Source organism: Nannobrachium achirus (assembly GCF_963921795.1).
Source record: "Nannobrachium achirus genome assembly, chromosome: 11".
Taxonomy (NCBI): Eukaryota; Metazoa; Chordata; class Actinopteri; order Myctophiformes; family Myctophidae; genus Nannobrachium; species Nannobrachium achirus.
The window spans coordinates 56,211,324-56,228,955 of NC_137820.1; the positions used below are offsets into that span (position 1 = coordinate 56,211,324).

Genomic DNA, 17,632 nt, shown 5'->3' on the forward strand with positions numbered 1-17,632 from the left:
GATGGTCCTGCAGGGCTTCATGCTGGCTCCACTCAGTGTCTCTCAGCTGGACAGAGGCAAAGATCACTGTCTCTGGTCTGAATGAACCATGTTACTCCTCAGCACCACAGTCCATCTTCTCACTGTGTGTGTGCTGCTTCATTCAGGGTGACTTCTAGCTCACACATGCCTCTCGGTCTACTAGCAGTGTGTACTACTGTACCTCCAATCCATCACCTCACTGTTTGACTGGCTTCTGCCAGTTCTTACTGTTAACACCTCCCTCTCTTTCCCTACTAGTGTGTGCTCTCCCTCTCTTTCTCTCCCTCTCCCTCTCCCTCTCCCTTCCTCTCTCCCTCTCCCTCTCCCTCCCCTGCCAGCTGTAACCTGGCCGGTTACTGTTTCCAGCTGGTAGTCATCATTCATCAGGTTTAAAGACCCAACTCTGTAAATCACTCTGTTAATCACAGTAACAGGTGTGTAACTAACTCTCACACATCACTATCATCATCATCATCATCATTGGAATAAGACAATAATTATTTGGTGACTACTCTGGGGTATGTTTGCCACTGTATTATTTGTGGAATTTGTCCTCTGCATTTACCTGTAGATAACAATATTAGGAGCATGTGAGTGCTATTATTACAGTGCTCGGGCACATTGACTCAGCAGCAGTAGTTGTCCAGTTTTCCAAAATGCTAAATCCACTCCATTTGGATGCAGTAAAAACTAGAAAGGGATGGTCGGTGGAGTGCATATCTTGACCAGGCCAGGTGGCCTATACCTAAGGCTGTATAAAGGGGGACAGCCAAAAACAGCCAAAACAGCCAACCCCATTATTTTCAATTAACGTACCCACACCGGCGGTGTCAGATGCGTGCAGGCATGCGTGCGGGCACGCTGCGCCCGCCGCTCCGATACGCCACTGTTCTATTTTCAAGGCGTTGCCACGCTGTGAAAGATCTCTGCGCACCATCCGCAGCCGGTGTGTGCTCCGCTCCCCTTAATAGTGGAGCGGCTAACTGCTTTTTTTTCATCAGAATCTTTCAGTTTGTGATAAAAGCGTGAAAATTGGCATGAGCAGTCTCCATGGATCACTGACAAGAAAATTGGCCGAGGCAATTGAAATTTCAAGATGGCGGCCATTTTTCAAGATGGCCAACACCGTAGTGAAGCAATTAAGTGATATAAGGGTTTATTTGATGATACAAGCATGAAAATTGGCATGAGCAGTCTCTGTGGGTCACTTGACAATAAGCCACCCACAGCTACTTGAAATTTCAAGATGGCGGCCATTTTTCAAGATGGCCACCACCTTAGTGGAGCGATATAATGGTTTATTTAGTGATACAAGCATGAACATTGCCATGAGCTGTCTCAAAGGCTCATTTGACAAGAAAATGCTGGAAATGTTTTTAAGATTGCCACCACCTAAATGTAGCATTAAGCAATACAATTGTTTAGTTAGTGACACAAGCATGCAAATTGTTATGATCAGTCTCTATGACAAGAAATCACTTTCAGCCACTTAACATTTCTATTTTCAAGATGGCTGCCCCCTGGATCCTCAAAAGATCAAAATGCTAAAGAACAACTTTTAACACAAAAGTACAACTGTGTTGTTCATAGAGAGATTAGAAAAGAGTGAATATCTGCACTACCAGGGCACAAACCGGATGGTGTACAGATCAGACAGGATTTAAATGGCATTGGATGAATGATCGGACCAAGTGTAGGGTTAAGGCATGAACTTAGTTGTATCCCATACATCAAAGTGCTTGGTAAAAGTTGGTAAAAGGATAAACTACTGCTGCTGAAGACACCGAAGATACCAAAGATATCCTTGTCAAGAGGCCAAGAAGATCCCAGTCCTCAAAAGCTTTGTGCTTCATCTGTGAAGATGAGAGTGCAACGTCCCCCTTACAGGACGCAATGACAAGCTTTGCAAGGAGCTTCTTGTCGCTTAGATTCCTGGCACATTGATTTTAACTTTAATTAAGTTTCATTGTCATTGCGTCCTGTAAGGGGGACTTTGCACTCTCATCTTCACAGATAAAGCACAAAGCTTTTGAGGGCTGGGATCTTCTTGGCCTCTTGACATGGATATCTTTGGTATCTTTGGTGTCTTCAGCAGCAGTAGATGCTCTCTTTTGGGCCCTTTCCAGCTCTGTGTTGTTGAACTTAAGTTTACAGCTTGAATGATATTTTGCCCTGTGTCTTGTCAATGTGCTTTCTATGGCATCTCCTTCGTCTAGTCGTGTTGGACTAAGTAAGATAGGCAGAGCATTGATCTTATTTATAGTGACTCATAGAATAGATTATGTGACAACCAGGAATAGTCTGGTGACCACCGGAGAGACGGGTGACAGCCAGAATGTAGACGGCATCTGGGAGCAAGTAGGGTTAGCGCCCCAGCCAACAAACCCACGGTTAGGCCTTTAGGAGGGCCATTCAAGCCGCAAGTTGAGCCTGCATGCAGCACCACCGTTGGGCCAGGTGGAGCCTGCAGTACCACTGCAGCTTAAGAATCTACCACTCCTGAGTGAAATGTCTGGGGCTGGAGTCTGGTGCAACGCACAGGTCCTGGACATGATGACACATAGGAGGGGCTCGGACAGGAGTCAATCCACTCAGCCTAGTCCCTCCATGCGCCAGATTGCCTCTCCCAGTCTCTGCAGAGTAGTTCCGGAGCGGTGGAGTGAATTAGGGTAGCTACTGGGACATAAGTCGGGACTTGATCAACCCCGGCTGGGTCACACAAGTGAGGGGCATGATATTGCTAGACCTGAAACACTGATGAGCTTGGGGCTACATCACTAAGGATACGTCCCAGGTGCATCCATGCGATGTTATTTTGTTATGAAATAATGGAACATTTCTTGCAATGAGATATATAACCAGTACAATCGTGCTCTCTGCTGAATAAACTTGGCTGAATTAGTTTTTCCTTGGTGACCTGCTGACAAATGAAACATCTGTCCCAGTTAGTTTTCTCAACTGTTACGATGGCTTCTGCCATGTCTTAGCAGAGGCTTAGGGTTTATACTTTTACCACCTTTTACCAAGCACTTTGATGTATGGGATACAACAAAAGTTCATGCCTTAACCCTACACTTAGTCCAGTCGGTCTTCCAATGCCATTTAAATCCTGTGTGATCTGTACACCATCCGGTTAACTAAAACCCCATTAACCTTGGCTTGTCTCTCCCGCACTGGCACAACCTGTCAGTTCAGGTGTAGCTATCTAACTGTTTTGGGGTAAATTAGACAGCATTTGGGATACTAACTTAGCCTAGTTCCAGACCCTGAATCGCTAGCCACACCCCTTAAAAATGTTGTTTTGGCGATTCAGGGGTCTAGAAATGCTCTCATTGAAGAGGCCTTCCTCGTTCGAAAATCCGTACGGCGAATCAGCGTTGTGAATCAGCGTCTTGTGATCAGCGTGGGTGGGGGTTTCCCAGAACTCATGTGCGTTTCCTAGTAAACCAGCGCCTCCGCCGTACCGTACCGCGCATCGCGGTAAAATGCGGTAAATTGTGGTAAAATGCGATCGTATCGATCTCGCTATGAAACACCAGTGGCAGGCATGTTATGTTGTGTTTGATTACTAGTTTGTAGTGCTCCTATTCTGCCTGTTTCTTTGGTTAGCAAGTAGCACTAGCAAGCAAAAGGCTAGCCACTAGCCAGCCACACATAACAACACAACTCATGTGTTGTCAGACGGTGAACCAATCGCTGAAGACTGCCTCTTTTTTGGCAACGCCCATCCCTGCAATCGCCTTCGGTGGAAGCGAGTTCAGACTGAATAATGGAGTGAAACGAAATGTCAATTCAGGCTGAGTGTCAGGCTAATACTAACTTTCAATTCGCTGACATTGAACCCCATTCTGAGTTTAACAGCAGTGATATATCACCAGTGTGCCCTGGTAGTGCAGATATTCACACTTTTCTAATCTATCTATGATCAACACAGTTGTATTTTGATGTGTTAAAAGTTGTTATTTAACATAATCTAAAATGACATCAAATCGTCCTTAATGAAAAATACATACAATTCTATGAGAAAATTTATCTTTTGAGGATCCAGGGGGCCATCTTGAAAATAGAAATTTCAAGTGGCTGGAAGTGATTTCTTGTCATAAAGACTGCTCATATCAATGTGCATGCTTGTGTCACTTAACTAAACAATTATATTGCTTAACTGCTCCATTTAGGTAGTGGCAATCTTGAAAAATGGCCGCCATCTTGAGTGGCTGTGGCGTTTTTTTGTCAAATGAGCCTTTCAGATAGCTCATAGCAATTTTCATGCTTGTATCACCAAATAAACCAGTATATCACTTAACTGCTCCTCTAAGGTGGTGGCCATCTTGAAAAATGGACACCATCTTGAAATGTCAAGTAGCTGTGGGTGGCTTATTGTCAAGTGACCCACAGAGACTGCTCATGCCAATTTTCATGCTTGTATCACCAAATAAACCATTATATTACTTAAATGCTGCACTAAGGTGTCGGCCATCTTGAAAAACGGCCGCCATATTGAAATTTCAATTGCCTCTGCCAATTTTCTTGTCAAGTGACCCATGGAGACTGCTCATGCCAATTTTCACGCTTTTATCATAAATTGAAAGATCGTAGCACTTAACCGCTCCGCTATAAGTTATAGGCAAACATAATGGAACAATTGTACTTGTACAATTTGCTATATTGATTTTGGCAACAATCTATTTCAAATTAAATGAATTTGTTGAAGGAAACGCTTCAATGTAAGTGGAGGGTTTTGCCCCCTGGGTAGACACCAAAACACTGATTATAAAATAATGACACGCTGAGAACTTTTTGTTTCTTACTTACTATCAATAGATCTTTCTTATGAAGCAAAGTTTATGTAGTGCCCATGGGGTGGGAACAAAACCAAACGATAACAGCTTAGCAATACAGCCTACAAATCCAATATCAGTTTGACTGCAGCATGTGATTAGCTTCTATTTTAGCATCATCCATTTTTTGACCCGCTAGGATGAACCTTAAGGATGCACATGTCGGCTTCCATTTTGGTCCCAAACTAAAAATCTACAGGGCGAATTGACTTGAATTGATTTGCTGTGTAGTGTGTAGGGCTGGGTTCGGTAACCGCCGTACCGCCGTATCGCGGTATACCGCGGCCTACCGCGGTGTCAGGGTCCTTACCGCGGTCAAAAAAGACAAAAAAATAGGCTATTTTTATTGAGAACGAGCGAGTTTTAAAACGGGGGAGAAGCGAGGACCGCATGCGCTCCATGCCGCTCTGCTCTGGGCCGTGTACCACACGTCGTGTACCACATACGTCACTCACACACACAGTGCACGCAGGGCAGTAGAGTACGGAGCACAACTCTATGACGGAGCAGCAATGCAGCATATACTTTCTCTGTAATCCACTCGACACAAGGATGTTAATATATACCTTGTGTTGTGGCATATGTTTTTTTATTCATACGGATTACTGGCGGAGCGCGGGCCGCGTGGACAAAACCGAAAATGAAACTATTTTACTTTCTCCAGCTCCACCGCGTCGCACGTTGTGCTCCGTCCAGCGGCGCGTCGGCGATTTTATAACCTTTTCTGTCAAGTCTTGTAACTAAAACCTGTATATAGCAGCACTCAATCACTGTGATTTGAGAGTTGAGACGTGACGTGAGTTTACAGAATCACTGTACACGATCTGACTACCCTTCCTCTTCTGGTTTGTTCACATAGCTGTTTGTGTCTGAAAAGCCCAAGTAGCTAGCCTACGTTACTATGGTAACCCGACAGTGCAGATCTAAAAGCTCAGAACGCATCGCGGATGCGATGTGGTGTGAGCTTGTAGATCTGCTCCTTTGAAAGCCAGACCCGCTGTGCTGTACGGAGAAGTATATCTCGGGCAGTCAGGCTGTGTCGCCTCTCCACTGTGGAGAGGCGACTTTTGGGAAGATGATTGCAATATTTTGGCTTATCGCCGAACCTTAATTAATAGATACGGGGGTGCGGTAATTACCGCAGTACCGGCGGTAAATGGGAAGACGGTAATCGCGGTAACAAAATGTCCATACCGCCCCAGGCCTAGTAGTGTGTACGTTCATGAAGAAGCCTTTTCTCCAGTGTCACCCTTATAATAGGCATTTCCACTTACACACAATGGGCCTCATTTATTAAACTGTTTGTACATTTGAAACTTGCTGTGCAAATTCATGCTTCCTGGAGGACCCTAAAGCGCCAGATTTATTAATCACATGCCAGTGTCACACCTTGAAAATAGCTGAGCCAAGCTCATATAACGTAATGCTGCGATGCTGCGTTGTTAGCTTTTCAAACTCCATGCCCAACAAAGTATATCAAGCGTTTAACCATTAAGAGTGACCCGCCATGAGCTATCCTTTAGCACCCCCCAAGACGGAAATAGCAAGACACGCCCTCTCCGGTTTACTTCCCGTATCTGCAGGCAGGAAGCAGTTTGGAGTCTATTCATTTCCAGAGTGAATGTGAACCATTCTTTAGTTTAGCCCCATGGTCACTGAACTAAATATCGTCACAAGCCACACAGTATTCCCGAAATGTTCATACTAAAATGGCATTTTTCAGAGACACAAATAAGGAGGAAATTAACTTTATTATCTACCTTTCTCTGTCCCAACAACAAACTCTCACAGGATCTACTGTAGCACCAGTAAACATGAGACTTGCGTGAGATTTGCTGTCAGGCGCCTGCGCCCACATAGGAGATCATTTGTAGGATTTGTGACCATCTAGCCTCTAGTGGCTCCAATTTAGATTGAATATCTTCTTCCTGTATTAAAAAATCTTTGGCACCACCCAGGCCTATGTTTCTGATAGGGTGTAAGGAGCAGCCACGCCTCTAGGGGCTGCTAGTGAGGCATTTAGTCAGTCTTTGTTACAATGTGTGACAGCTCATCCGCACTGCCAGCGAGCGAGTGTTCCGACGGCGATGTCGCGCGAAGAACTGTCCTCATATGGAGCGTCGGCCATTGCGTTGCGACGTAGCATGAACCAATGAAATTAATAAATCATTTTTTAAAAAAGTGTTTGGGGGGAGGGGCAGGGGATGGCCATTTACCTCTATGGACATCGCTGCGAAACCTTGCTCACGTCCTGTCACGTCGCTCGTGTTGCGGGCAGTGCGGATGAGCTGTAAGCCTGAGCAATGACTGCGTTTTTTCTAAGTGAAACATTCTGCATCTGTAAATAGTTTGTTTTCTCTTTGCCAACAAAATGCTTTCAGGGCAAAACGCAATGCATTCTAATACAGAGTTTGTGTTTTTTAGAAGCAAAATGGACACAAAACAAAAGAACATTGATTGCATTCCAGTTTTATGAGACCCATGTTTATGTATTTGGTCATAGTTAGTTTAGCAGCGTCCAATAGAGGAGTGCAACGCCTGCACCGGTGCCAAGATCACCCCAGGGAGGGAACCCACTCAGTTTTTACACGGGTCGATGTGGAAAGTTCACACTACAAAATGCACAATACCCGCTGAGTACATTTGTCTTTTGTTTTTGTTTTCTAATTGTGCAACTTTCACGGCTAAAGACCTGAGAGAAAACAGATGCAGGGACCACAAAGAAAGCCTCTGTTCAATGGTTGGCAGCAGCATCCTGCTCCTCCAAAGGGGCAAAGATAGGTGAAGAGTGGTGAAATCAAATTACTGTAGTGTTGGTCCACTGCCTCTCAGCGTGGGGGACCACCAGGGGTCCAAATGGACCCTTACACTTACAGTATGTGTCTGTGTCTTTGTGATCCATTTGTACTCTCGCTGCTAAATAATACTGAGGGTTTTAAACTGTAGATTTGGGTCCAAGAGATAAAGATATTATCAAACTGGGGATCCTTGAAATTCCTTGAAATTTGTCAATTTTCTTATTTTCAGTCAGCATCAGAGGCTCTCAAATGATTAGATACTAATTGTTAATCAGGTGCCAGCACGTGCACATATAGACATCAAAGGGGGCTTGAGCCCCTGCCCTTTCATCCTTCTGTAAAAAGTGCCCTCTCCAGACCATGAATGCAGTTTTTACTATGGTGAAAGAAAGGCAAATGCCATACCTGAAGGCGGCATTCAAGAGAATTGCTTTGTCCAAACTCTCTTGAACTTGAAAGAATTGCCCTCTCTGTGTAGAAATCCATGCCATTATGCCACATCTCCAGTATTGACTTGATTATGCTTAGTTCAGTGTGGTATCAAGCACTGAAAATAGCCGACCTCCAAGCTCACAACGCGCCGCTCTGCGACGCGCTGTGAACTTGGAGGTCTGCTATTTTGGGTATTTTCACCAAAAGGCGCTTTTAGAAATTTCAGCCCCTGCCTCTCTAACATTCTCTGCACGTCCCTGATCAGGTGTGTACGGGGGGAAAGTTGTAATGATGATTCTTATGTGGTGTGGTGTGTAGCTGAACATGAGGCCCATACATAGGCAGTGAGGCAGCTTGATGTACAAGTACACCCCCTGGACATGACGCTATATGTTGCAATCCAACATTGAAGCTGAATGCCAAGCAGGGAGGCACGTACTGGTTCCCATTTTTCAGTCTTTGGTATGACCCGACCGGGATTCGAACCCAGACCTCCTAGTCTCAGGGCGGACACTCTAGATGAACATATATGTTGTTCTAACTCCAACATTACTTTAATTTTTCTATTATGTAACTTATTGTGCTTTGATATTTGAAGAATTCAGAGAGGATATAGTGGTTACAGTGCCAACTGAAGCACAGGATGTCTGCATTCCACTACAGCAGTATGTCTCATCCCAGAGTGAGACAAACTGCTTTCTGCCTGTCACTGTCACACAAACAGCTGTGTGGAGACCAGAGTAATGAGAGAAAGAAATCAAATCTAATACCACAGTAACCTTTCTTACATTTGGGAATAAACAGCTAGAATGTATATTAGTTTAAAGGTGTGGTCTTCACTAGTGACTCATTGTGACTAGTAATATAACTCCTCCTCTGCCCTGTCTACCTTCTCAAGTCAATGGCAACAATGGTTTAATCTCGGACCCTTTGGAAGTTTGTTCTGCTTCTAATTTGCATGTTGCAGATGCCGGGCATCTACTGTAGTATTTAATACTACTTATAAAGGACCCCCACTCTCCATTGATCACTCTGATTTTAGAAATAGCTCAACGGCTCAGTTTTCCATTCAGCCCCTCTCTATCTCTGTTGTTTTGGAAGCTCTACTCAATATCAATCATAAAACCTCAATTGGAGAGGATAATGGACCCCTTCTTTTTAAAGTCAGCAGCACCTTTTATTGCAGAACACACAACACATATTTTCAATCTGTCTATCATGACAAGTTGCTTCCCTCATATCCGGAAACAAACTAGCCCATGTCTTACCACTTCACAAAGGTGGTAAACAAGATCTAAATAACTACAGACCAATTTCTAAATGACCCTGCCTTGCCAAAATCCTGGAGTCACTCAATTCTCAACTTAAATCATTTCTCTCACGCTTCTCAATTTTAAATCTGGCTTCAGAACCAGACATAGCACAATAACAGCCGTAACTCTCACTAACAACATTTTAAATGCCTTGGACGATAAACTTTATTGCATAGCCGTCTTTGTTGACCTATCCAAGGCTTTTGACACAGTACATCACAACATATTTCTACAGAATTTGCACAACACTGGTTTTAGTGAAGGAGCCTCAGAATGGTTTAATAATTATTTGCTTAATAGATCTCAGTCTGTGAAGTCTGGTAACACTCAGTCTGAGTTCCGGACAGTCTCCATGGGTGTCCCACAGGGCTCAATCTTAGGCCCGTCCTTTTTTACTATATATATATATATATATATATTTATAATATTATTTCTTTGCTTAATGACTGTCACGCCCATCTCTATGCGGATTTTTCCACAGAAACAGCAGATCTACAAAGTCACAATGTGACACACATTCTGAGCTTGTAGACTTCCGAATAGCCAGTAGAGTGGGTGTGGTCTATGGTCTGGATCCAGCGCTCCTAAATCATGAAGTCTTGATGAAAAATGATCTGATAATCATATGATCTCTGTACATATTTATTTTTGAAATGCTTTAGTTTGAAGCCCCTGGACCAAATTCCCTCTACTGCACCATCGGTGAAGCTGAAGGGTAAGAAAAAAAGAAAGAAAGAAAGAAAGAAAGAAAGAAAGAAAGAAAGAAAAGGAGAAAAAAATGTACAAGGGGACAGGACATGCCTGCAGCCTGACATAGGGATTCTGGGGGTAGTTTAGCTGCCGTTTAACCAGCAGTGGTGTAAAGTAACCAAGTACATTTACTTAAATACTGTACTGTGCTGATCCCCTTGAAAACAAGATGGTTTGATTGATTGATTGAAGACTTTATTAGAAGTTTGCATAGGAAAAGGTTCATGACGGTACAGTTCACTGGTACAAGGTCAACTAGAAAGCACTTGGCTTATTTGCACAGGAAACCCTTAAAGTATCTCATATAACATTGAATGACAGACGGATAGAACACAGTACTATGCAGTAGATAGTCAGAAAAAAAGATAACAGTGCAGGGAAAATGTATACAGTATCTCAAGGGGTTATTCCCAATAAAGAACTTCAACAGCCAAGTACAATTTGGACACTTTTACTTCTACTCCACTCCTCTCGGATTCAAATATTGTACTTTTACTCCACTACATTTATTTGAATACTTTGTATTTTTGGTCATCATTACAAAACATACATTAACCACTTCAGCGGCCCTATATATACACATTTCGGGCCTTTTGAAAATAGCAGATCTACAAGCTCACAATGCGTCGCATCGCGGCACATTGTGAGCTTGTAGATCTGCTATTTTCAATTGTATACATTTGAAAACTTGTGAAATGGGACATTTTCAAAATGAGTGCTTCCTACTTTTGTAATTTAAGTACATTTTGATACCAATACTTTTGTGCTTTTACTCAAGTACAGTAGAATTTGAATTCCATAGCCGTATTGATACTTTTACTTTAGTAAGAGATGATGTGAGTACCTTTTCCACCACTGCAAGGAGACAGGACATGCCTGAGGGCTAGTTTAGCTGCAGAGCCAGATGAGGAAGCCACATGGTTCTGAGTGACTATCACATTCAGCGCACAGCTTCCGTATCAGCCTCGTAAATCCCTGACTGACTGCACCCACTGACCCTCCTCTCTCCCCATCATTCTAAAATCTAAAGACATCATTTCTAAGGCTGAAGCTTCATTTACAGCCTATATTCCATTGCACAGACGGTGTCTGTTGCCGATTAGAACAGATCTTCGGCCAGTGACGCCGCTATAGCCATATAGTCTAGCGGAAAGATGCTGATTTCAATGCATGATAGTTCAGTTGGTGATAAAAGCATGAAATTTGGCACAAATGACCTTCATATGACCCCAATTGATAATCAACCTCTGGCCACGCAAAATTCCAACATTTTCAAGATGGCCAGCCAGTTTGAAAAATGGCTGCAACTGGACCTACGTTTTGGACAATATCACTTTGCTTGGGCTGTAAATCTTTGATTTTCCTCTCATTTTGATATAAGAGAATGTTCTGGAGGTATTACAACCAAGCAAGTTCAGAAATAATATTAGGTTCCAATATAGTGGCATATTTTCCAATATGGCTGCCGATACATTGCATAAATGTACATCTGCTCATAGTTAATCCACAGTTGGTGATACAACCATGACATTTGGCACAGCTGACCTTTATACTACCCTAATTGATAACCAACCTCTGGCCACACAAAATTCCATAATTTTCAAGATGGCCACCAGTTTTCAAAATAGATGCCCAGCCTAATTGACCAGGGCACACTGGTTGACACTATAGCACACTAGTCGCATGGGGTTCGATGTTAGCTATTAGTGAATACATTTTCTAATTTCACTTACAAGGAAGCTGACACAAGGATGTTCCTTTATGCAGCCTATGCTGCGAATCATGGAGTGTCAGCTGCCATCATCTGAAGCTCAGATACTGACATTCATTGTCATAGCAGTTTCAGCCATAGCTGAATGGTTAGTGAGCCCGCCTGGGGAACCAGAGCCCCAGGTTCGATTCCAGGCCAGGCCAGCAATGTCGATCTGTGTCCCTGAGCAAGACTCTTAACCCCTAATTGCTCACACGCTCCTTGTGGGCAGCAAATCAGCTGGGTTGGGCGGAATTTCCCTCGCGGGAGGGGTAGGTAACCATTATAATTATTATTTCACTTGGCTTGAAAAATCTGTGGATTGACATTGGAAGGGGGAAGATAGATAGATCCCAATTCATGAAATTGCATCAGCTATGGGATCAAATTCATCAGGTTCTTTCATGCATTCAGCGAATGCAATACAGTTTCGTCCTTCCATGGACGGTCAGCATGGCAGACATGGAACGTGTTTGAGAAGATATCCCGGGTCTTCACCAAATTAGGTTCAACACCTGTTGCAGTAACTGATGAAGACATGGAAGTCATTGAGGAGTTTGTAGTACTCATGTACGATAGAAGTAGGTCCTACAAGGAAGTGAATGAGGCAAGGCTGCACTTGTCTGCAAGAAAGCAACGATCATATGACTGTATTCTACCAACATGCTGCTCTGAAAGAACACTGCAAGAGATCTGCATTCCAAGCAGGACATATATGGGGCCTGTCACTCTAATGTAGTCCTGTTTTGCCAAGTCCAATTCACTTGGGATAGCACCAGAGGGGCAGAACCTGGCTTCCACAATTGATGGATCTTCCAGCAATGGCCAAATCATGCCAGGAGCTGATGCGATGTCAATGTAAAAAGGAACTTTCTGGACGCTGCAAAAACTTTAAGTCTGGACTAATCTACACACCCCTCTGTGGTTGCAGTTGCTAGCACACAGGCCTGTCACTTTCCCAGCCACCATTATAAATGAGAATGTGTTTATAATGATTTGCCTGATAAAAAAAGCAAAAATAAATAAATAATAAATACAATACAAAATAAATTTAAAAAGATGCTAAGTTTTATAGGATCTAAGTGTGTGTATGGTGACCATATTTAAAAACATGTCAACCTATTTGAACCTATAGGTCATTCTAAAGCTACAGAATCACTTTAAAATGTGCCATAAAGGGATTCTGTGAAGTGGTAATTTACACAAATATGTGTTACAAGCTCATATGGATTAACCATAAGCAGTAAATGTCAATTTATTGGCAACCATATTGGAAAATGTGCCGCCATAAATCAAAGATTTACAGCACCAGCAAAGTGATCTAGTCCAAAGCGTAGGCCCAGTTGCAATGCAGCCATTATAAAAACTGGTGGCCATCTCAAAAATGGAAGAATTACGTGTGGCCAGATGTTAATTATCAATTAGGGTAGTCTAAATGTGATCTTTGCCAAATTTCATGCTTGTATCTCCAACTGGATTAACTATGATCAGCTGTACATTTCTGTAATGTATCTGCTGCCATATTGGAAAATATGCCGCCATATTGAAACCTAATGTAATTTTTTATCTTGTTTGATTGAAATACCTCTAGAACATTATTCTTAGATCAAAATGAGCTGAGAATCAAAGATTTACAGCCCCAGCAAAGTTATGTAGTCCAAAACGTAGGTCCAGTTGCAGCCATTCTGAAGACTGGCGGCCATCTTGAAAAATGTTGGAATTTTGTGTGGCCAGAGGTTGATTATCAATTAGGGTCATATGAAAGTCATCTGTGCCAAATTTCATGCTTTTATCACCAACTGAACTATCATGTCAACTTTCCGCTAGACTAATAGGCTTGAACTGTAGAGCAATGGTTCTCAAACTGTTTCATGTCAAGGACCCCCAAATTGACAGTTATTGGCCCGCGGACCCCATTTGAAAAGATTTTTTGCTGTGATAGATGCTCCATTATGTGACTTTGTGTGTATGTCCATGTGTATATGTACGTCCCTATCAGTATGATTGGACAATATGCCGCCATGTGACATCATGTGGGTCTATACGCCATCATCATACTGCACTTGGGGGGCTACTCAAACCCACACTGTTTCTTCAGGAACAGTATTTTTCTAGTGTACCACTCACTTCACACTGGTGTTTATTTCTATCTACAGTATATCTATACACATTCTTTTCAAAGAATCTCACAGTCTAATTGCAATGGAGGCTACTGTATGTATTCCAAATACCTACAAATGGCAAAAAGTACTTGAGCTTGCTTGAATATTCTACTATGAGTTCTGTTTGTCTTTGCCAGCTCAATCCTTTGAGTTTATATGTGTTGTTTTTTAATCTGCCTGAAGATGGCAGTCTGTGCCAGCTGATCCTGCTGAGGCTGTTTTTAATGATCAAGCTCTGGAAGACTGTGAAGTCAAATCCAACATTCAAAAGGAAATCACTGAAATGCATGTCTGATATCAATTTGAAAGCATGAACAATATTAAGATATTTAATACAAAATGATTTCCTCTTTCTTCCTGAACCAATATGCGTTGGTCTCCAGCATGCACATAGCACAGTAATCACTCCATACTGCTTAACTTTTCTTTTAAACAACCCTGGAATAAAGTCATGGTTGATGGTTATAATAAGCCCCTTGAAATCCTTGATGTGGAATCAGGTCAAGCGTTGGACAAACCTCTGCATGTTTTTAGTTTTTTCTTTTTTTTGTGCTAATGTACAGTATGAGTTGGTGTCTTTGTGTTGTACTGTATCTATGTTGTGATGAGTCTGTTTTATGAATGTTGTGTGTCCAACCGATATGCCAATATATGGGCATACAGACAGATACAGAGATCTCCATATATGGTCTGGCCGTCAGTGCGATGAGGTGTGAGTGTACTCTACAGTATGTACTCTAGTGTACGTAAATATGAAGATGGCAGTCTTCATATTAGTAGATCTTCAGGCCACTTCATGACATGTAAAAGTGCTTTGCTTTCATGGAACCCAGGTTTGTTAATATTAGGTCGTCATGGTCACCCAATTTAAAATACATCTGTGTGATATCAGGTTGCTGTGTTTGCGAATCAGAAAGCTTTAGAGGCCAGTCTAACATTGTGGACCTCCATATTTGGGCATGTCTGACCCGGAATTCTATATTTGGGCATGGCTGAGTCATCGTGACCTCATTGCGATGGTGAATGAGGTTAAAAGCCAGGTGAGAGGTTAAAAGCCACTCAATTTCCCAAAACGAACCCCCAGGGTCTCTGTCAGAGATTCTTTCTGTGTCAAATAGACGATTCATAGCTTGTGATGTTCTGATTGGAAAACCCTGTTCCTATGGCTATTAGAAGCAATGACGACGCAAAGCGCTGTGTGGACATGTGGCTAAACATGCCGGATCCTGAACCAGGCATGGTCAGCACTAGTCCTGGAGTAATACGTCACAGCAGCCGAAGACGCAGCCGCGACTTTTCCCTCAGCGACATCCTAACCAAGCGCACCCTTCCAGTCATTAACAGGGAACCTGGTTTGCTCTTTACTGGTCCTGGAAGAACAGGCAGCCGCGCCAAGAATGCTTTGGCCAGACGCACCTGTCCAGTGGTCAACTGTGGTCGGGTTTTTGACAATGTGCATCTCCTCGTGGGTCACATGAAAAGGTTTGATCACTCCCCTTGTGATCCAGCGATCCACCTTAAAGGAAGTCCCTCAGAGCTCTTTGCCTGTGTTGCTTGTGGCCTCCATTTCAAAACCAAGGAAGCATGGAAAGTCCATGTTCAATCCAAGAGCTCCTCGTCCGACGCAGAGGGCCACCTCATCACTCAGACCTGTCAGATGATTGTGTGCTTTGCATGTCCTGCTTGCTACCTCCTCTTCAAAAGCGGGGATGAGTGCCTTCAGCACATGTCAGCCAAGAACCACTTCACCGATTCAATAACTCTGGACGCGTCCAAAGGAAAAGCGCGACCTCTTCCGATGCCACTTTATGCTAAGGATCGTATGATCGCCTTGTGCAAGAATGTACCTTTCAGTGTCCGATGCACGATTTGCCGAAAAGCACTAAACTCCCATCAGACAGCTCAGGCACACTTTAATGTGTCTTGCCATCAGGGCGGTGCCATTGCTGTAGCAGATAAAACAGTGGTGCAGATAATGAAACAGCTTCTAGTGCGAGGACAGTGCTATCTCTGCTGTGAGATGTTCCTCACTCAAGCTGAACTTGAGAGACACAATGAATCCACGCAGCACAAGGCAGAGGTCAACCAGACTATGGACAGAGCAATTCTTCAGTTCAGCAGCCTGAGTGAAATTCAACGTGCCAAGAGGGAAACAGAGAGACAGAACCTGACGCTGGCATGGTTCTGTGAGTGTGGTCAGCAGTTCGAAGAAGAGGCCACAGCCTGTAAGCATCTCCTGGCAGTCAACCAGATTCTCCACCAGTGTGGCGTCTGTGACAAACGCATGGGCGAAGCTCCTCTTGCCCGCCTCCATATGAGTCGCTCCCACGGAGGGGCTCATCTCCACAACTACTTCTACCATTGTTGTCTGTGCGCAGCGGACCTGCCTCGTTATGACGACATCCTGCTGCATGTGTCAGAAGCTCACAGCAGCCGTCACACCCACATAACTGAAAGAGCGGTTGTCTGAATGAGAGGTCATTGTCATTGGTCACTGGTGCAAGCCAACGATTAGAGCAAGGGTCTTCAACGTTTTCAGGCCAAGGACCCCTTAGTTGAGAGAGAGATGAAGCAGGGACCCCCAACCTTCTCATAGATTCCATTTAGTTTCATCGTTTGACAGCACGATCAGTGTATTTTGGATTCATGTCAATTGGTGTTTCCAGATATTTAACCACTTGAACCGTCAATACTTAGTCTGCTGTTTTTTCCCTCTACACCAAAACTCTTTGCCGAAAATAGCTGATCTACAAGCTCACACCGCCTCACAGCGCGAGGCGTTGTGAGCTTGTTCTCTGTTTTCCGAATATGGACGCTATATGGATGCTAGGCTTATGGACGCTATAGGGTTCAGTTTCATCGTTTGACAGCACAATCAGTGTATTTTGGATTCATGTCAATTGGTGTTTCCAGATATTTAACCACTTGAACCGTCAATACTTAGTCTGCTGTTTTTTCCCTCTACACCAAAACTCTTTGCCGAAAATAGCTGATCTACAAGCTCACAACGCCTCACAGCGCGAGGCGTTGTGAGCTTGTTATCTGTTTTCCGAATATGGACGCTATATGGATGCTAGGCTTATGGACGCTATAGGGTTCAGTTTCATCGTTTGACAGCACAATCAGTGTATTTTGGATTCATGTCAATTGGTGTTTTCAGATATTTAACCACTTGAACCGTCAATACTTAGAAAACTTGAGCGTTCACTCTGTACTCAGTCTGCTCTTTTTCCCCTCTACACCAAAACTCTTTGCCGTTGCGTTGTGAGCTTTTATATCTGCTATTTTTTGGCTAAAGTTTTCCGAATATGGACGCTAGGGTTCAGGTGGTTAATATATAAAAGGAGGGAAAAAAGAAGTTTCTATCACACAAAGATCTGGAGGACCCCCTGTAGTGACTCTGAGGACCTCCTAGGGGTCCCGGACCCGCTGTTGAAGACCCCTGGATTAGAGTCTTGGTCTGGATGTTCACTCCAAACTCACATAGCAAAACAAAGTGACACTTTCTGGACAAATGTGTGTTTGTGTGGGGGGAGGGGGGAGGGGGATGACCAAGCAAAGCGGAAGC

General features: G+C 43.4%; 1 protein-coding gene across 1 annotated transcript; it reads left to right on the top strand.

Moving 5' to 3' along the window:
* Positions 1–15,280: 15,280 nt before the first annotated feature.
* Positions 15,281–16,534, top strand: LOC308294478 (E3 SUMO-protein ligase ZNF451-like; the record flags this gene model as incomplete). The annotated part of the gene is made up of 1 exon (XM_080737212.1): positions 15,281–16,534. One exon carries the CDS (start codon positions 15,281–15,283, stop codon positions 16,532–16,534), a length of 1,254 nt encoding a protein of 417 aa, XP_080593338.1.
* Positions 16,535–17,632: the final 1,098 nt, after the last annotated feature.